This window comes from Lissotriton vulgaris, chromosome 4_1, assembly GCF_964263255.1.
Source record: "Lissotriton vulgaris chromosome 4_1, aLisVul1.2, whole genome shotgun sequence".
Classification (NCBI taxonomy): Eukaryota; Metazoa; Chordata; class Amphibia; order Caudata; family Salamandridae; genus Lissotriton; species Lissotriton vulgaris.
In genome coordinates, this window is record NC_141691.1 from 896,963,887 (window position 1) to 896,985,930 (window position 22,044).

Genomic DNA, 22,044 nt, shown 5'->3' on the forward strand with positions numbered 1-22,044 from the left:
GCATAGTAATAAAATGTGATATTTTTACAAATCATGACGGACATAAACCTGTAGCAGTGCATAAAGAACATTAAGTACGTTTAAAAGATAATATGTATACTATGATGATTAGGGAGAATGTTGAGATTATACGGGTGAGTTGGTGTTATGTGCATGCTTATCTCACAAAGTCAGCTGGGGAGGGCTCAGCACAAAACTGCTAAATTCATATACATTATTTTCAATATTTTAGTTGCTATTATTAACCATGCAAAATGTATTTACCCTCATTGAACAGATTTCAACATATCTCCAGAGAATTTGATTATCATATAAGACCATAGTGAAATTAAATATGGTGAGTTTTTTTGGGTAATTGCACAAAACTGGTATGATACTAACCTGGCTAAGGCGTATCTGTGTCTCTTGAGTAATAAAGATCATGATTTTATTTGAGAATATAATGGAGAGGAGTAAGAGTTGTAAATAGTTTAGAGGAAAAGGAGATTGCTTTGGAAGAAATGAAATTAGCGGCGAAATTTAGGTTATCGGGTTTACATCCTAGATTAACAAGAGCAGGAAAAGAGAAGTGAAATGTGTATAACAAGGTGGATTTCATCATAAAAAGACAAAGTAGAATTTGTAGGCGAGAGTGCATGTGAAAGATCTTATATAGTTAGTGTAATTCCATTAACTGGAGAAGAACCTATTATGAGAGGGATTTACTATGTCCATGTCCATGGGAAGACTGCTTATTTCGATCTGCCTAGAAATTGGGTAGGCTCATGTTATCTGGCTTTATTTTTTCCTAGAGTTCATCTTTAGATGAGATATATTGAAAAGAGTGAGGCAAAACTTGAGACAAATAGTTTTAGATATTTTAGGAGCTATGGTTTCTTCTGTAGGAGTAGCAGTGAATGAAATAAAGATTAGACGATTATCCAAAGTTGTGGAAAGACTTGCCTTGTGTACAAGAGGATCCTGAAAGTTGGTGAATGAGAAAAAGTTGGCAATAAGAGTGAGGACTATTTAAAATCGCCTTGCTTAAGATATTCTCTTTGGCGAAGGAAGGAGGAGTCTGCAGTGATTAAGGCTAAGAGGTGTACACATACATACCTGACAATGGTGGATCTATTGATTCTTTTATAACTAATATGACTAACTTGACTTCTGAGATTAAGTTACTAGAAGAAACGTAATTATGTATGGCTGTAGGAACTTGGTTTTGTGAGATATGAAAGGGTTTTGGTAGGATTCGTGAATGGTTACATAAAACTGGTGGAAGCATTCTTAATTCAATTCTAACACCTGTGATAATCATAATGATTTGTGCAATTGTTCTATTTCAAGACCTTCCAGGCATTTACTTTTTCCCCAAGCGCTCCGCCATTGCCCCGCCCCACCACGCAATGCCGAGAGCTTGTTTTTTTGTTTTGTTTGTCCTCTGAGATATTCTTGCAGCTGTTACTTCTCCAGTGAGACAAAGTCACTTCCTCCTTTCCTGTCCTCCCTGTTTCTTTCCATGTGTCCACCCTCTGTCGTGCTCCCTTCCTCCGCCCTCTCCTTCTTTCCCTCCCGCCCCAATCTAAACCCTCTCTTTTCCTTCCCTCCATTCTCTCTTCCATTCTACTCTTCCCTACAACATCTCTTTCCTCTATATACCAATTTATTTCATCTGTAGCTGTGTTCTCTTTTCCCCTTTACCTCGTCATTCCCTCTACTGGTCTCTCCTCTTTTCCACCAGTTATTCTTCCTTTAAATCCTTTCTTTTCCAGATTCCTCACTCCCTCCCTCACACTTCTCATCTCCCTCTAAGACTGCCCTGATCTACACCACCCTCCATGCCCTGCTTTTCTCCAATGCATCCCTCCACCTCCTCTGCCCTCCCTCTCTCTCCTCCTCTCACACTGCCAGACTCCTGGCCACCTGTGCACTAAGATGCTCCCAGCCGAGCACTGGACCCAGTGGAGCCAGCCACAACCCATCCATCACTCTTATCAGTGGTCATGTGGCAGCTCGGTGGGTCCTAACACCAAGGGGAGGGGGACCTGAGGGGGCTGGTGGAGAAAGGGAGAGTTATTAAGGTGATAAGCAGCCATTACAAACAACAACAACTGTCCGGACTGGTAACTTCAAAGAAACGTTGCATAATGTATGTAGGCCAGGAATGTAAAAGTCAACGATACAATGCAATGTTATGCAATAATGCTTTATTGACATTACCGAAGGTCCAAGAATTGTCAAAGCTATACATTAGAAAACTGTACCTAGCCGGGTAGTACGTGTGCGCGTGAGCGACGTCCTCGTCACACGCCTTGTGCCCGTTATTAATGGCTTTGCGCCAGCATTGCTTGAGGGCTGGAAACCCAGCCTGGAGCTTTGCATCACTTCTCGAGGTCCTTATTTGGAGCACAGTCTCCTGTTCCGGGGGGCACCTCTATGGGGGAAGCACATTCAGTCTGGAGCAAGACACACACAACTCCACACACACACACACAGCCCACTCACAAACTGCCCACTCACACACTACCCCCTCACACCCTCCCACACACACAACCCCCCACACACCCCCACATACCCACACAACCACACCCCCCACACACACACTACCCCCTCACACCCTCCCACACACACAACTCCCACACACAAACACACAACCCCACACACACACAACTACACAACCACAGACACATCCGGATAGCAAAACATAGCATAGCAAAACATAGCATAGCAAAACAAAACATAGCATAACAAAACAAAGCAAAGCATAACAAAACAAAGCATAACAAAACATAGCATAGGAAAGCATAGCAAGGCATAACAAAACATAGAATAGCAAAAAAAGCATAGCATAATAAAACACAACAAAACTTAGCATAGCATAACAAAACATAGCATAACAAAACATAGCATAACAAAGCATAGCATAACAAAGCATAGCATAGCAAAACATAGCATAGCAAAACACAGCAATACATAGCATAGCATAACAAAACAGCATAACAAAACACAGCATAGCATAACATAACCAAACACAACCTAGCATAGCATAACAAAGCATAGGATAGCAAAACACAGCATAGCACAACAAAACAAAGCATAGGATAGCAAAACAAAACATAGCATAACAAAAAACATAGCAAAACACAACAAAGCATAGCATAGGAAAACACACCATAGCATAGCATAACAAAACATAGCATCGCATAACAAAATATAGCATAACAAAACATAGCATAGCATAATAAAACATAGCATAGCATAACAAAACATAGCATAACAAAACATAGCATAGCAAAACAAAGCATAGCATAACAAAACATAGCATAACATAGCAAAACAAAGCATAGCATAATAAAACACAAAACAGCATAGCATAACAAAGCATAGCATAGCAAAACACAGCAATGCATAGCATAACAAAACACAGCATAACAAAACACAGCATAACATAACATAACAAAGCATAGGATAGCATAGCATAACAAAACATAGGATAGCAAAACAAAACAGCATAGCATAACAAAACAAAACATAGCAAAACACAACAAAGCATAGCATAAGAAAACACAACATAGCTTAGCATAACAAAACATAGCATAACAAAACAAAACAGCATAGCATAAAGCATAGCATAGCATAACAAAACACAACAAAACAGCAGAACAAAACAAAGCTTAGCATAACATAGCATAACAAAACATAGCATAACAAAACATAGCATAGCAAAACAAAGCATAGCATAATAAAACACAACAAAATATAGCATAGCATAGCAAAACACAACAAAAATAGCATAACAAAGCATAGCACAACAAAAGATAGCATAGCATAACAAAACAAAGCATAGGATAGCAAAACAAAACATAGCATAGCAAAACAAAACATAGCATAGCATAGCATAACAAAACATAGCATAAGAAAACAAAACAAAGCATAGCATAACATAAAGCACAGAAAAACAAAACATAGCATAGTATAACAAAACACAGCATAGCATAACAAAAGCACAACAAAACATAGCAGAACAAAACATAGCATAACAAAACATAGCACAACATAACAAAACATAGCATAACATAACAAAACATAGCACAACATAACAAAACATAGCATAACATAACAAAACATAGCATAACATAACAAAACATAGCATAGCATAACAAAACATAGCATAGCATAACAAAACATAGCATAACAAAACATAGCATAGAATATCAAAACACAACACAAGATAGCATAGCATTACAAAACATAGTATACCAAAACAAAACATATCCTAGCAAACATAGCATAACAAAACACAACAAAACAGCATAACAAAACAAAGCTTAGCATAGCATAACAAAGCATAACATAGCATAACAAAACATAGCATAACAAAACATAGCATAACAAAACAAAGCATAGCATAATAAAACACAACAAAATATAGCATAGCATAGCAAAACACAACAAAATAGCATAACAAAGCATAGCACAACAAAACATAGCATAACAAAACAAAGCATAACATAACAAAACATAGCATAATAAAACACAAGACATAGCTTAACAAAACACAACAAAACATAGCGTAGCAAAACAAAACATATCATAGCATAGCAAAATATAGCATAGCAAACACAACAAAACACAACACAACAAAACATAGCATAGCAAAACAAAGCGTGGCATAACAAAGCATAGCATTGCAAAACATAGCTTAGCATAACAAAACATAGCATAGCAAAACAAAACACAGCATAGCATAACATAACACATCAAAGCATAGGATAGCAAAGCATAGGATAGCAAAACATAGCATAGCATAACAAAACAAAATATAGGATAGCAAAACATAGCAAAGCATACAGCATCACTCAGCACCACCACAGCATCACTCAGGGGCACCACAACATCACTATGCGCTACCACAGCATCACTGAAAGCCACTGCATCACTCGTTACAGCATCACTGAAAGCCACTGCATCACTCGTTCGCCCCCACAGCATCAATCTGTGCAACCATTCAACAACGTGTTCAAATATGTTCTCTCAATGTTTCAAGCTTCATTACAAATGTCACAAAAAGATGTTAATATTTCACTTCTGTTCTTGGATTTTCTTCACAACAAAATGCACTGAATCTTCCCAAAAATTATTTACAAAAGTTTAAGCTATTGCCATTATAAATTACAATAACTTTTAGTTAAGTATTCATGATTAACAAAAAAAGCCATTGTTATTTGTAATATCAATACATCTAAGTCACGTAAATACAACACATATTGCATTACAAATGCTATAGGTGTCCCATTTGCAAAAGTTATAACGATTGGCTTTGTAAATGACAAAGCTATTAATTTCGCTATTTTCAAAACCAACACATAAATCAAAAAATTGTCATTTACAATACCAATAGCTCAAACTTTCCTAATGCGAGACCATTTGCATTGCAAATACTTGTTTTATTTCCCACTTTTAAAATGTTGTCATGTGTGGGCTAACCATATTTCGCTCTCATCATCTGGGGCCCAACACAGCCCCGTTCCATACTGCTCGTCTGCCGTCCTCTCCCAATCTCTTTCTTATCCAGTGTAGCAGGCGGAAAGGGCAGCCTAGCCTGTCTTGCCCTGTCCGTCTCGTCCCGGACTACTACCAGCAGATGCAGGACCACGCAAGCCGGAGCTCCCAAACATCACTGTGCTCCCTACAGAGTAGGCGTCTCCTCTAATCCCGAGGGAGGAGTCCGGATCACGACAAAAGACACGTGCGGAGCCAACACCCAATCAGAATTTCGGAACTTTGTACGGCTCACGCGGATTGGTTCGTTCTCCAGTGTTCCAATCCTATGTGGCCTTACATATTATCAACACTGCCACCTCCTACACGACTAGCATGGTATGCTGGGTCGTGGGATTGGTTGTTATGCGACCCGGAAGTGTTAACATTACGGACAAATTAGATCCGTTGAAAGACTGAGTGCGGACGCGGACTTCAGGCTGTCTATTTACGGATTGTTCGTGATAAGTAACGGATAGGTGGTCACCGTAAAATGAGTGAATCTATGAAGTTCAGTACATGCGGTACAGACCGAGAGGATGCTGAGAGCAAAGGTATACCTACTAAAGAGGCTGAAGGGAATCGGTGTGTACATGTTTTTGGAGATGGATTAAAGGTAGTCTAAATGAGAGAAGGGTTTATAGGGAATAACATGATGAGGGATTTATGGCAAGTAAGGCATAGCTGCTAACTGGATTCATGTCACGAATGTGACTATCATCTTCTGGTATTATCAGCTGGCAGCACCATGGCAGCCAGGTTGATAACATTATTGGAGGGATCGAGTCTACATGAGCCAGTTTTAAAATCTAGGTCGGAAAAGCTGCTGGTGATACTGGCTAGCCACTTTTTTTAATGCAGTTTTAATCTATTTTAAGACTGAACAATGCTTTTAATTTAATTGCCAAATCTCTGTTCTGGTACCTTATGTACACGCTACTCTCCTCTGTTCCCGCCTCTTGTGCTCACAGAATGCCCTTCTGCGATTCCTGTCCATTCTGAACACTCACTGCCCTGTCTGAACACACTCTGATTGATTTCTCCCCTCCATGCCTCCTTTAAGCACTAACTGATATTGCTGCCTTCTCTGCACATACATACCTTCTCCGCCCCCATCGTTCTCTCTGCCCCCTCTGAGCACACACTACCTCATCTGCTACCTGTTCCCCTGAGAACCCAATGCCCTCTCTGCTCCTTTCTCCTCACAAATTGATACTCTGCTGCCCTCGCCTTGTGCTTACATAGTGACCATCTGCTCTCTCTGAACATTCGCTGACCTCTTTTGACGCACATCGCCCTCTTCTTAAACACTGACCACCTATCCTTCTTGTCTCCTGTGAGCAATAACTGCTCTTCCTGCTCATACAAAGCTCTCTCGTGCTCACCATCCGTTCAGTTAACACGCTGCTCACACTCAGATTCTCTGCTCCCTGCCCCCTCTAAAATTGACTGCTTTTCTGATCACGGTCCCCTCTGAAAACTCAGCGCCTTCATTGCTCTTCTGCTCACTCGTTGATCCTTCTACTCAGTCACTGCCCCTTCTAGTCCCTCCCTGCTCACTCTTATAGATGCATCACATTCTAATTCAGAGAATCGGGATTTGAAATCTGTTGATGGTAAAGTCCACTTAGTTGGAAATTCAGCCAGAATGACAGCGTAAATTTAGATGTTTGGCAACCTTTTTGGATTTAAGCGTGGGATACTCTATAGAAGTAGAATACTACTTTTCAAACACTCGTTTGTAGATATCTGCCCATCTCTTGCCCAGGAAATACTCGCAGTTTTACATCAATGATGGACCTTTCCGAGGTGGAAATGAGGTGCTCCTGTATAAGCATGAAATGTGGGAGCTGATCCAGGGAAATACAGTTGGAGCATTCGTGATAGATCAGTGAGCTGATAGAAGTGTAGATGGAGAAATGGGAATTGTCAAACTGCCAGTCCTCGTGGCTATTGCACTTTCTGGAAAATCTGCATGAGTTAAGTAAGCATGTGTTATTATCACATTTTGAAGGAGGGTATCCTGAATGTGTTTGGTGAATTCAAACTTTGTGACCTACAGATCACTACATAGTTCAGTGGCATACTTACAGCTCACTGATCTATCACGAATACTCCGACTGTATTTCCCTGGATCAGCTCCCACATTTCAGTCTTTTATATATTTTGATTGCCAAGTAATTTTTGCCTTGCTTGAGTGGAAATTCCTTGTTTAAATGTAATGTGTGGCATGCTTCTGCATGTACTCTAGGCCTTTGACACTGAATGCTTTTATGAAAGGGACACTTCACTTAAAACTTGGCCTTAGTTTATACTGAGAGCCAGGGTATGTGTGTGTATTTTTTGCGGTGAGTTTAACATAGCGCTGCACGTTCCAAATAAGGCCCGATTTTTGTTTTTGTTTTATTGAAGCCAGGCAATTTGCTTTTTCCTTTATAGGCCACCTTTTAGTAGACCAGTGGGCCATGACTAGCCACCTGTTTAATGTCACTCAGTGCTTTCATTCAGTGATTCTACACATATATTTTAAAATGGTGATGTTGACTGTGAAGTTATGGTTATGTTTGTTGGTCCAAAGAGCATTGTAATTTTGTATGTCATATAACTTTGAGGCCATTCGATGGAGTTGCTGAAACTTGGCCGACCCCTGTAACTTTACTTGGACTATCTTTTTAACGTTTCAAGCGGATAGATCCAGGGCCACAAAGTTATTGGGAGAAACACAGTAGTGCCAAGTCTGTCTTGATAGCACAGCTATCACCAGACAATTATGTGAGCATTACTGGAGAGGGGCTTTGGGCAGAGTGCATGTTTTGATTGTGCAGAAGTTGTGTACTTCTACAAAAACAGTAGTTGCCCTCCACACAGATCTGATAATTTTGTTTATTCATCTGCCTATGCTTGATCTTTCAGCGGCACATGCATTACATTGGCATTCCATCAGAGTGTTTTAATGTATCTAGTTATATATGTTGTTTTATCTGGCAGCAGCATAGATGGGAGGAGGGCAGTGATGAACCTATGTGAATTTGTACACCTGGCACAACAATGCAACTGTCAACTAACATTTTAATATACACCAATATTATTCCACAGTTCTTTGCTTCCACACGTTGCTTATCTATTCCCATGCTATTTACTTGTAGTTCTTCACATTACCATACACCATTCCTTTAAAGCCAGAACTATTGATACTACCTGTGCTTGTTAAGTCCTGTAGGGAGTTTGACTGTCTGGTACAGCATAAAGTGCTGAACACAGACTTTGCATGTATTGAGTGGAACCTGTTTTCCATTTGTTGTATATCCGTTTTGTAGGTTTTGAGAGATTTCCATTTCAAAAGGCTGCTGAGCTGATTTTGAATATTTATTTATAAATTTGGTGTGTCTTTTAATAACTTTTGTGCTGTTTGTCGAATCTGCTTAAAATTCAACAGTAACTTGATCCACTCAGCGAAGGTATGTTGTGACCACTGAGTTTGCGAACAGTTCCATTGCCAGTTATGTCATCAGTGATGTTGTGTATTTATTTATTAAAAGTTTTGTATAGCGTTAGCTGGACCCGAGGGTATCAGAGCGCTTCACAGCAAGTACAGAGGCGTTAGACAGACATAGCGGACGGAAAACAAGGCAAGAGGCACATGAGCGAGTACAGTCTGTACAATAGCAGCCAAGCGTGCAACAGGGCGGAAAGTCATAGGCAAGTCAATCAGATCTGGGGTCACCGAGAACAAGGAGCTTCAAAGTCCAGATGGAGTTCTAGTATGCTCCGGAGCGTTCGAGGAAGAGGATTTTGAGTAATTTCTTAAATTTCGGGAAGGATGCGGTCTTTCTGATGTGTGGGGGGATGGAGTTCCAAATCTTGGGAGCAATACCCGCAAAGGATTTGCTAGATGTTGAGAGTTTCTGGGATTTCAGAGGAATGAGTAGGAGCGTGTTGGAGCTTCTGAGGTTTCTAGACTGACCGGCCTTTTTGAGCTTGTTGGCCAGGTATTCAGGTTTGCCTGTATGCAGGGCTTTGTGTGTGAGGCAGGCTGTACGGAAGCTGGCTCGTTGGTCAATAGGGAGCCACTTCAGATCCTTCAGAGCTGGGGTGATGTGCTCATATTTCTTTGTTCCCGTGACCATTCTTGCAGCGGCATTTAGGGTAGAGGTCAGAGGTTGTAGGTGCGATTTGGCTGTTCCAGTCAGAGCGGCAATGCCATAGTCAATTCTGGAGAGTACCAGAGCCTGCGTGGCCTGTTTCAGGTCTTTCGTGGGGAGAAATGGTTTCAGTTTGTAGAGCAATTTCAGGTTGAGGAAAGCACTTTTGGCGGTTTTTGAGACGTGTTCTTTCATAACTAGTTTGGGGTCAAGGGTGATCCCTAGGGATTTTATGGAGTTCGATGGAACAGGAGGAACATTCAGGGCATTTAAGGCTTTGAGCCAATCAAGAATTTGGGGGTTTTCCTCTTTGTTTGTTTGAGATGAGGAGCACTTCAGTTTTTTCTTCATTGAGTTTGAGGTGGTTGGATGAGTTGAACTTCGGTAAGTGTGTGGTTCAGTCTGTGGATGTCTGTGATCGATGTGGTTTCCAGATAGAGTTGAGTGTCGTGTCGTCCGCATATAGGTGGAAGGGGATGTTAGCTTTCCTTAGAATTGAGGTGAGGGGCTCCATGTAGATGTTGAAGAGTTGTGGAGAGAGTACTGACCCTTGAGGGGCTCCTCTGCTGATGGGAAAAATGTCTGATTCGCAGCTTTTAATTTTGATTCTTTGTGTGCGGTTGTTGAGAAAGGAGGAGAACCATTTTAGGACAGTCTTTTCGAGGCCTGCTCTCTCCTTTAGGACATTGAGTAGCAGGGCATGATCAACTGTGTCAAATGCAGCCGATAGGTCTAAGAGGATGAGAAGGCTGCATTGGTTGGAGTCGAGGGACATGTTTAGATCGTCCAGGACGTTAAGGATTGCGGTTTCAGTACTGCAGCCTTTTCTGAACCCTGATTGATATGGGTCGAGAAGATTCGTGTTCTCTAAGTGCTGGGATAGTTGCGACAGCACACATTTTTCCAAGATTTTGGATAAGAGTGGAAGGTTCGAAACTGGTCTGAAATTGTTCATATCCTGGAGGTCAAGGCCCGTTTTTTTTTAGTAGTGGCGTGACTTGACCTACTTTAAGGCAGTCCGGTATGGAGCCCTCGCCCAGAGAGCTGTTGATGATCTTGGCCCAGATAGGGGCTAGAGTGAGCTTCAAGTCTTTGGTCAATCTCGGGGGAAGCTGATCGAGGGAGTGAGTTGAGAGTTTGGCGGTGGCTATGAGATTGCTGATCAGTTCAACCTTGATAGGTTGGAAGGAGGACCAGCGAGTGGATGTGTTTGTTGGTCCTAAATGGGAAGTTGCAGAGGGGTGGAAGGAGGGCATAGTGCCGAGTGATCGATCAATTTTGGCAATTTTTTCGTTGAAGAAGATGGCAAAGTCGACACATTGGGATTTGGACGCCACCATGTCTACTGTTACAGGAATAGAGATTTGGTTCTTGATGATGTCGAAAAGTTCTTTGGGGCGGTTTTTGGCGTTGTCAAGGGCCGCACAGAAGAAGGACGACTTTTTGTTCTTGATAAGGTTATAGTAGCTTTTGCGGGCTGCCTTGAGCTGGTCCCGGTTGTGGGAGGAGGGGTTGGACCTCCAGGTTCTTTCCAGGGATCTTAGGTGTCTTCTTTCATCGTTAATGACAGTGGAGAACCAGGATCTGGAGGGAATGTTTCTTTGTTTTTTTAGTTTCCTCTGTGCCAGCTGGTCTAGGACGAGCTCCAGGTTGGAATGATAAAGCGAAGTGAGTTCCGCGGTTGAAAGGAGTTCCGTTGAGTTCGGAAGGAGTGAGCTGAGGCCCTTTTCTAGCTTGTCAGGGGGGACTCTCGAAAAGTTTCTGGTCCACTTGGGGCAGGTTTGAGTGGGAGGGACGGACAGCGCCGAATGATTGATATGAAAGAGGATGGCGTGATGGTCTGACCAGTCCACTGGGATGATGTGGTCAATTGAGATTGTCTTTCTATCCGTGATGATAGCATCTAAGGTTGCTCCTCTGTGGTGGGTTTCCTCTGTGCAGTGCTGGGTCATGTCATGGTCATGGATAAGGGTGGTAAGGGATTGGATGAGCGTTTTTTTTAAATACATTCCATCTTAGGTTAAAGTCGCGCAGAATTATTCTGAAATCACTGTTGAGAGCGGTTTGCGTGATCAGATCCGTCAGCTGAGCGCCGAATTCTGAGGTGTTGCCCGGGGGATGATAGAGGAGAAGGCATTGGAGTGAAGGGAGGTGGGGTGAATTGAGGTTGACCGAAAGGCATTCAAAGGAGTTGTAAATGACGGAGGGAGATTCAGTGATGGAGAGGTCACTTTTGTGGATAAGAGCTATTCCGCCAACTTTGTGTACGGGCCTGTCTTTGTGTATAATTGAGACACAGGGCGGCACCAGCGTGTCCATGATGGGGCTGGATAGAGTGTTTAGCCATGTTTCAGTGATGAAGGCTACTTCCAGGTCATGGGAGAGAATGGTTTCGGCTATTTCTGTTGCATGTTTGACGGCGGATCGGCAATTGATGAGCATACAGTTGATTTGGGGGTCAGTCTTCAAGATAGGGTTGACAGAAGTAGCTCTGGGTAAGGAGGAGAGATAGGGTGGAGGTCTGGCAGTTTTTCGGCGGGGCGGGTCCCTTCCCACTCCAGTGATGACTTGAATTGAGGAGAAGGAGGGTGAGTGGTCAGGGGGAATTTCTTGGGCTGGCTGATTAGGAGGGGTTTCATAGGAGGAGATGAGGGAGATCACATCTTGTGGCGAAAGGGAGGGAACCGATCTTCTAGGACTGTCGACTCGCGACTCAGTCCTGGGATTGGAGAGAAGAGGCTGGGAGCCTGTGGGGGGCTTGGACCCATTGTGAGTACGAGAGTCAGTCCTAGCGGGAGGCGGCTGGAGGTGAGGAGGTGGAACGTTCGGGGAGGGAAGCTGGAGTTTCTCAAGGGAGGATAGGGTTTCCTTCAGGCCAAAGATCAGAGTCGCGATCTGGGCTTCTAGAAAGTCCTGTCGTTGTGTCAGTTTAAGTGCTGGGGAGGAGGGGGGCGAGTGGGTGAAGTTGGGTTTGGCATGGGATGGGTAATTGGGCAGGACGTCGGATTGGGGGGTCTGTGACCGGGGGACCGGGTCCAAGTTAGAGTTCGGTTGTGGGAGGACTAGTGAGGGAGAGGGGGTTTGGGGCGAGTTACTGTTGAGAGGTGAGACGGGAGAGGGAGGCACGGAATTGGCTTTAGGAAACTTTTGGGCAAGGGCAGGGAGGGGGGAGGGGCTGCGGGGCGAGTTATTGTTAGGGGGAATAGTCGGAGTATGAGGGTCTGATTCGTGTTTCGAGTTCGGATAGGCGGGGGATAGGGAGGGAGGGGGGTTACGGTCCCTTTGGAGGAGGTGGTTGTCTTCACTAAGGGGGATGGTGTGAGCAGTGGGAGTGAGGGATCGAGCAGGGGGTTGTGACTCGTGGACGGAGGGAGGACAAGAGCACTGCACTGTGGAGTTATGGATGCAGAGTGAAGTATAACTGGCAAATTTCCACAGTTTTTAGGGCTCTGGCCTACGTCACACTGCGTAGCAGTGTGGGCGGAGCCCAAGAGTACTTCAGTTAGCGTCTCCGAAAAGCTACCTAACAAATTCCTGGCTGCTCGTGAATTTTTGTCTTTTTTTTTTCCAGCTGCATTTCGATTGGCCTTCTCGTGCGTGTCTTTTCGGAAGAGAGCCTGCAATAGGCCATAGGCGGTAGAGTAGCTCCGCCTATTGCATATTCTGTGCGGACACGCGCAGCAGAAGGGCATATTTCTTCAATTATGGCGGCTGTCAGGGCTCGCGGTAATTGAAGACAGATGCTGGGCGCGCGTGCACCAGTCTCGAGTTTTTAGGGCTCGGGGCTACGGGCGCGCACCACTGCTCGTTTTTCAGGTCTCGCCTAGACGAAAGCAAAGCGAAGCTTTGCTGTCTAGGGAGACAACTAATGTCGCCGCTTTCCGGGGAATGTGGACTGCAGACTGTGACAAGCTTGTCCTCCTGGAGATTGTAGCTCGTGAGCGCGCACGTTGCGTTGCCGTGCCTGATATTCCCATGCACAGAAAGGCTCCCGCACGCATGCGCACATACACACACACGCACCCCCCTTAAAGAAAGGCTCACGCACGCATGCGCACATACACACACTGCATACACACACACACGCACCCCCCCTTAAACAGACACACGCGCAGACAGACACACGCATGCACAGACACACGCACGCACAGACACACACACGCACGCACAGACACACTACAACAGACACACACGCACACCCCACCCCCACTCACCCCTCCTCCTCCTCAACACACTCACCTGTTCTGGCGGTGCTCGGCGTGCCTCTCGGGCGGCGGTTGCGCTTTGCGGGGCTCTCTCATCACATGAGAGCCCGCCTTCCTTATGCGCCCGGCCGCTCTTCTAACCCGGTCCCCCATCTCGGGACCGGGACTCGATCAGGAGCCCTCGGGGCTCCTCGGACAGTGGCTTCTCTCTCGTGGCACGCTGGGGGGCGGGACTTCCGGTTGGGGCCGCGCTGCAATTGGCCGGCTGCCCAACCGCTTCCGGGTCGTCGCAGGCAGCGCGGCGGCCCGGCGGGAACTTCAAGAAACTCCTGGGCTGCGGTGGTGAATGAAAGGCACACGAGGGTCAGCCTGGAGGTGAGCAGAGTTACGTGGATGAATGTGCGGTGCTCTTACTTGCACGATTGGCAGATGTGGATCGATGTGAGGTGTAACGGAGTGCACCCTGGGCAGGGGTAAAGTGTCACTGAGTGCACCAAGTGTGGACATATGGTGCTCTTCCGTGCACCAGGGAAGTTACGAGCTGCTGCAGAGTTTATGGCAGGTAGGTGTGCTGTGCTCTTGAGTGCAGGGCGGGCAGATGTGAGCTTTTGAGGTGCTTATCACAGGCGGACATGAAGTTTTCTTTTATGCACCACAGCCAGATGTGATGTATTTTAGTGCTACCCGGTTACAGATAAGAGCATGGAGCTTCACGTATGGGATGCGCTGTGCCGCACATCAATCTCACTTATTGATCAATGTGAGCGAACTGAACATGTAACTATCAGACGACCACGATCCTTGCACACAACCACGTGCCCCTGGTTGCATTGTGCTATGAGCATGACGCACGTGCAAAGAGATGCGATGGCTAGCCAAGATATGGACGTGATGTCGCAATTAATACAAGTCGTATAATCAATTGAGCGTTACATTTCTGCACGAGTAAAGCAGCTAATGCCACTACAAACATGTTTTGCAACAGGTGGGATTACGGAAAGCGATTTACACATATTCCCTATGGCACAGGAGCACGCGTGCGGGAGCACGCCTGCAAATGCGTGCACACATTCGAACACTCTCTCATTCTCCGTAGTGTTGTGGCATTCAGGAAAATAATACAAAAAGGTTTGTTTTTTTCCAGAGATTTAGGTTTTCGGAAAAAAATATTGCCGTACGTTCCTGGTCTTTTTTTTCTGCCGCACATTTAATGGTGCCGCAGACCACAGTGTCGTGACTTCCCAAAAACTGCACCTTGTACCGGAGAAGACTTGTCATACTACAAAGTTCTTGAATAGGGTCGAACTAAATTTACTTCTAAATTAAAGGGTAACTAACGTTGCAGACACACACAAGTACAACCGGACGACGTGAACGCCCATCATATGAAAGGGCAGCCAGATTAAGAAAGCTCTTCGATGCTGCTGCTAATGGTAGAAAGCGCATTAGAAATTCAGGTGCCAGAGTGAAGCAACAAGTTACTTGTTTAGTCCCCCGCTGCTCTGCCATACGTGTATGGTAGGGTATGTCCATGTGTGAGAGGGTCGGATATTTGCTTACACACCTGCACTGTTCACACAGGCTTTGCAACATTGGGAACTCCTTAATATTTTCAACAGTCGTTGCACTCACTGGTTCCCTAATCTTTCTATAATAAACGAGATTGGGCCACACAATGGCACAAGCCCAGCACACTGCTACCCAGGATCGAACAGTCTCCTGCCCAGCCCAGGGTCACACAGTGGCGCAGACCTCTGAGCCCAGCCATCGTCACAAGACTGCGTGGTGTAACTGGGGGTCCAGTGGCTTCGGTCCAGCCCCACAGGACGTGGTAGCTCTGGCCCAGGCTCACGCAAGCCCAGCCTAGGGAGAAGAGAATATGTAGGCCCGGTCCAGGGCACATAATGGCGCAGACCCGAGCCCGGGGACTCGTAACGGCACAGGCCTACCCCAGAGGCCACTGGGGGCTCAGGTCTTGCATGGGGAGGCTGGAAGGGGATGGAGAGCACAACTGCTGAGGCCAGGTCCCACAGCGGCGCAAGGGCCAGGGTCCCACAGCGGCGCCAGGGTCACAACAGCACAGGGTCACATGACGGAGGCCCAGCCCAAGGACTGCTGCACCCAGGGAGGGAGGTAGGAGCGCGCCCGGACAGATGGACCCTCAGCGTTACAGTGCTGTTCTGCGGGCGGGTTTATCTTGTTTTTTATGCTGTGGACTTCTCATGTTAGAACCTCTCGAGTTGCTGCAGCCTGCTAAGTAGGGCACATTCACATGTGAAATGATAGGACCAAATGATATACAAATTGCCAAAAATATTCCATTGGCAAGTAACCTGTGTGCAGGACCACCATACAGCTAAACAGAGTATGGTCATGGGAAGTGGTAGCAAAGGATATGCGATTTCCGCTGACTTCTAAAATATTGCATATGATTTTAGACTGCATGATTTCTTAGCAATCTGTGCTGCAAACTGTTACATAACCTCTCATAACCACTCATTATGCTGGACCTCAGTGCTGCGTTTGACACTGTAGCTCACTCCATCTTGCTACAGTGTCTAAACCAGGCTGGGGTCACCAAGGCTGCACTCGGATGGCTCAAAGCCTTCCTCATAGTTCGCAGCTTCCAGGTTCAGAGAGGAAATCTCCTCTCAGACAGCATCGCCCTAGAACAGGGGGTGCCTCAGGGCTCTGCCCTGAGCCCCACCCTGTTTAACCTTTATATGGCCCGCTGGCGGATGTGGTCCAATCGTACGGCATAAAATTAGTATCCTACGCCGACGATACCCAACTCCTCATCTCCCTATCCCAGGCACCCACCTTAGCAGCCGCAAACTTTAAAACCTGCATGCAGGAGCTTGCAGGCTGGATGAACCAACACTGCCTGAAGCTCAATGGCTCTAAAACAGAGGTTCTTGTGATAGGGGGAAACACGGCTAGTTGGACTCAGGACTGGTGGCCTCCTTGTTTAGGCCCTCTACCTTCTCCTTGCAAGGAAGCAAAGAACTTGGGTGTATGGGTCGATCCCAAGCTTTCCTTTGATAGCCACGTCCATAAGCTAGTAGGGAAATGCTTTGGGGTGCTGAAGACCTTAAACCGTACTCTGGACCTTCTTCCTTTAGAGGCCAGACGCACGATAACCCAAGCTCTAGTCACCTCCCGTATCGATTATGGTAATGTGCTACTCTTAGGGACTACAGAGAATCACATCAGAAATCTGCAGGTTCTCCAGAACACGGCAGCGCGGCTAGTCCTCAGGCTACCCAAAAGAGCTGCCTCTAAGCCCACCTTGGCTGCTCTTCATTGGCTCCCTATAAAAAAGAGGATCCTGTTCAAAGCGCTCCTAATATGTTACAGGATAACCTCTCAGAAAGCCCCTGAATACCTGAAGGATCTTGCTATCCCCTACGTACCCAACAGAGCACTTCGCTCCAGGGGAATTGGTCTTCTTAAAGCCCCCCGGATAAACAAGGCCAGAATGGGAGGGCGCTCCTTTCGCGCGCTGGCGGCCAAAAATTGGAACTCTCTCCCACTGAACATCAGACTGGCAGAGACTGAGACAATATTTAGGAAACTCTTAAAAACCCACCTTTATACCCTATAGGTCTCTCACTTTCTCCTGCTGCTCTCTCCACAGCGCGGGGACACGCCGGGATGGCGTCACCAGGCGCTTTATAAACTCCTTTATTATTATTTATTAAATATAGGTCTTGTTTTTATAGTAGTTCTTTCGTCTAGCGTGAGCAATAATTCTTAAATATTGCATCCCCCTATTTAACAGATACACAGGTATTTGGGGGCTATAAAGGAGAGAATCTGGACTAAGTTGGCATTCTCATCGGGATTGTTAGCAAAGTCAGCACAAAAGGTTTCTTTGCAAACCTCTGCAAATTAGGGAAAAACACAGTACTTGACAAACTTTTTTTGAGGCGATATCCTAGTAAACCCCGGATTTTTTATGTAATTTAAATCCAACACCCTTTAGTGCATGTTTCTTCTTACTCTCTCCCCTGTCTGCTACTCACAATTCACATCTACCCCCTACCATCTACATGTGGCACCGTGACTCCCCAAAGTTTATTGCATCCTGTGCCCCTCCTATGTGTTATTTATTTATTTATTTTACACGCAGCTAAGACAGGTCCTACCTCGCTGCTCTCCAAGATGGGTGTCTAACCATCTTAAAATGGTAAAGTAAAACATAGGGGACACCATGTCCTGGTGCATTTGCACATATATATATACTGAAAAAGAAACCCCTATGTAACTGTCACCACGCTGGTGCCAGCCACTTTCCTAAAGTTTGCAGGTTCCACACTCTGTGTTTGCTTTTAAATTTGTATGTTTATTAAATAATAGGTAGTCCCTGTCACCTACTACACATTGCACCTTGCATTTTAAGATTATTTTTTTGTATTTTTATTCATCCATTCACACCCTTTACGTTAATATAGCCAATGCTTTACTGTATATTTGCTATAAAAGCTCAGAGTATGATATAGTGTGCACTTTTTAATTTAAAAAATCACTCCACTGCAACAAAAATATTTACAATGCCAATAGCTCCAACTCCAACAAATGCGAGACCTATTGCATTGCAAATGCTTGTTTATATTCTGAAGCAAAATACATTGTAATATATGAGGACTTCGTATTTTATTTTTCACTTAACTTAGAACTACCAAAATATCGTGACACATTTCGCAAATTAAAAATTATTATAAAACATTATGCAATGGAATCTCGAAGGGTAGTTTTCAAGCGCATTTTTCTCTATGCATTTATTACATACAAAGAAAATATAAACATAGAACGCGCTCCGATCGAACATGCCGAGGATTTATTAGCAGGGCGCTCGCGCGCCCAGGAATACAGGCCCAAGTTTGTTGCCGACTGAGAGAAGCTGTCACGATCAGCCACTGCGAAGGCGGAGTGTAATTTATGACCAGTGAAGGAGACTTCTCCATCTCTGGTTATTATTGCAGCCCAACACCTTTAATAAAGTCAAGGTGGCAGACCATGAAGGAATTCAGTTTAGTGCTCTTAGCAAACCCGACACCCCGCTGAAAGATGCCTCATGGCGTCTGTGTGAGGGCGCAGCTGAATACGGGCCACCGCCTGCCAGGGACCCGGTCTTCGGGGACGTGGAGTTGTATGAGGACACTGGCAAACTACCTTTGATATTTTAAGCCTACTAAAACTGTAGGGCCGCCGACGCCGAAAGAGCATGGAGAGAATTTGGCGTTGGACTTAAAAATATATTAACCTATGAAAGCAAAAGTGCTGGTTCGCTGCTCGGGAATACGCTGGATATGTGGTTTCATAAATTAGCGCTGGTAAAACATAACGACTCTGGGTGTGGAGGGGCTGCGGGGCCGGGGTGAGGCAATCGGGGATGAAATAACTGCAGGTTTCACCGTTCACACTTCATCAAACAGCGAGTGGCCAAACATCGAAAAATAAAGTATGTAATTTCACAGCCAATTTACAAAAGACGAGCCCGCCAAAATGAGAACATGGGGTAGGATACAAACACAATGTGCTTACAATAAATTCGGAGAGATTTGATCAGTTGGGTAGCAACAGAAAAATACGTACTAGCAAAATAATTAGATTTTTGGTTTGTGAGGTTCACATTTCCATGTAGTAGACGCAACAGCTGCAAAATTTGGTTTCTATTTAGTTTCCAGAATTATTGGCTTTCATTGGTGATCCTGTTACATACATTTGAGAATATCCTTATGTTTGAACATTTACTCTCATTACTATAGGGCCTGCATTTTCATTGCGTGCATGATACTGTATCCAGGATGCTGGCACTTCCTTGCCTGTCTAAGACCTGTAGGTAAACATAGTAGCTCTCAACCTAGGTCCACAGAATAGTTGTTACTCCATTATCATAAATTATTTATTGGCAACGACGATGCAATCAGTCATGTTTGGGGCTATGGCAGAGGGCACAGGCAGACAGAAAGGGACTAGAGTCAAGACAGCCGAAGTTCCTGTAAAGAAGCAAAACAATGAAACCCTCTCTATCATAGTCCTTACTTTACGAGGGTGAATGAATGTTAAAGAAATAGCCAAAAACACGTGTTTTTTTTTAACTTCATAGAAAATTGCAGACTGCGTTTGTCTGTGTGAGAAAGTGGGATATTATTAGTTGGGTAGGATTTGGGTCCTTCACTACTAATAAGGCTGCAATCTTATGGGAACTAGGGGCCTCATTTATGAAAAGTGAAGCATCGCTGCGTGAAAACAGCTATGCGTCACTTTTCACTGCGCCCTCCTTGCGACACCAATGATGCGTCATATATACAGTATGACGCATCATGGTGCAAGGAGACACTGCACACTTTCACCGGGCACAAACACCACCAGCCGTCAGTGCACGCTTTCACCGGGCACAAACACCATCAGTTGTCAGTGCAGGCTTCCACCAGGCACACAACACCAGACCTCAGTGCACGCTTTCACCAGGCACACACACCTCCAGCCGTCTGTGCACCCTTTTACCAGGCACACACACCACCAGCCATCGGTGCACGTTTCCACCAAGCACACACACCTCAAGCCGGCAGTGCAAGCTTCCACTAAGCACACACACCACCAGCCATCAGTGCACAATTTCTACAGGCACACACACCACCAGCCATCAGTGCACACATCAATTGTTAACGCATCCACAATTAACTATTGTAGCAATCGCAGTATGGTGCACTTTACTTTTAAACATATTCATCTAAAGCGCAGCATGCCACCATTGCTACAATTCCAATCCAACCCACATAATTCCACTACACACCACATGCATACACTCCATAACACATGGCTAAAAGACATTGCCATTTACAATGCTATTAGCTCTAACTCAAATAAACCCGAGACCTATTGCATTTCTAATGCTTGTTATGTTTTGATGTGTAGTCGTAACCGCTTCAGCTGGAAGCAAATTAATCAGTTTTGTAGGTTTCGCCTACACCGCGCTTGAGAAAACTTTAAAGTTATGTTAAATTGTTAATTATATACACCAAGCACAGGGGTTTGAGGCTATAAGATATTGCACCTATCCACTAGTGTCACAGTAATATTCTTAATTTTTAGGTGCTATGGACAGGAGATCCAGACCCCTAGGTCTCCCTGAGACTAAAAAGTCTCAAACATACAAAATTCAACACAATGTCCAGCACTCTACGAAAGTGTAAAGGATCTATTTCTATACAGTACAATAAACAAGAAAAAACAATGTTCTTTATGAAAACTGCATCATATAGTCACAGCATTATATTCGGGCAATCCAGGTGAATCAAGAGTCTTCAGTGGTAGAGTAATGAATTCTTTATTCGGATCAAAAAGTGCATGGATTCTATCCTCGTAAAAACAATGTTGTAGCCGGTGCCTACGCGTTTCGTCCAAACGGACTTCTTCAGGGCAGGTAATTCACTGTCTTTATTCAATCTGCCGTATCATCTAGGTAGTTATCTGCGAGTTGTTTTCTCAGCAGGCTTACACAAGCATTGTGTTAAGTGTCTTGTAAAAAAGTATTATCTTTTGGTTGGGAATCCCTTGTCTTTAAGAAGCGTCTCGTGATGTCTTTGGAGCGGATGCGGTTACGATGCCATGGACGTTGGGATCTTCACTCTCTACCAATGAGTTGGACCTACTATAACCCGGCTCAGCTGTGATCTTTACCAAAGACATTACGAGACGCTTCTTAAAGACAAGGGATTCCCAACCAAAAGATAATACTTTTTTACAAGACACTTAACGGTACCTGAAATTTCACAGTAGTTTAGCAAAATGTTTTTTTTTCCTACTTTCATTTTTTTAGGAACATTTTATATTGAAAGCAAAGAGTCATTAATCTTGCTCTCAAGCTTCTGCAAATATTTGCATCTAATCAGATAGCATTCTGGGTGCATTATGCATAGCCTCATATTACTAAACTTTGAAACCGTGAGTACACATTTTTATACTGTAACCACTGTCAGTAGTGCAGTCAGAACTTACATTTACTTAGAGCACTCACCCTAATAATAAAGGATTTCAATTAATGAACCATGAATACAAGTTTGAACAGCATTAACATAGGCAAACAAATAATAACTTTACTTCAGGCAGTGACCTTCCCTTGCCCTTAATGTGCTACTACAAACTGGCAGCCAATGGGTTTGTGC

General features: G+C 44.5%; 1 protein-coding gene across 3 annotated transcripts in view; it reads left to right on the forward strand.

Annotated features, from left to right (window-relative positions):
• Positions 1-5,889: 5,889 nt before the first annotated feature.
• Positions 5,890-22,044, forward strand: part of ZNF236 (zinc finger protein 236) — a 1,135,475-nt gene continuing 1,119,320 nt past the window's right edge. For 2 of the 3 annotated variants that reach the window (XM_086965180.1, XM_086965183.1), the window contains exon 1: positions 5,894-6,077. In XM_086965180.1, coding sequence (XP_086821306.1) covers positions 6,017-6,077 — 61 coding nt within the window. In that variant the 5' untranslated portion in view covers positions 5,894-6,016. Of the gene's footprint in view, positions 6,078-22,044 lie in introns of all 3 variants that reach the window. The other variant, XM_086965182.1, reaches the window with a different exon arrangement.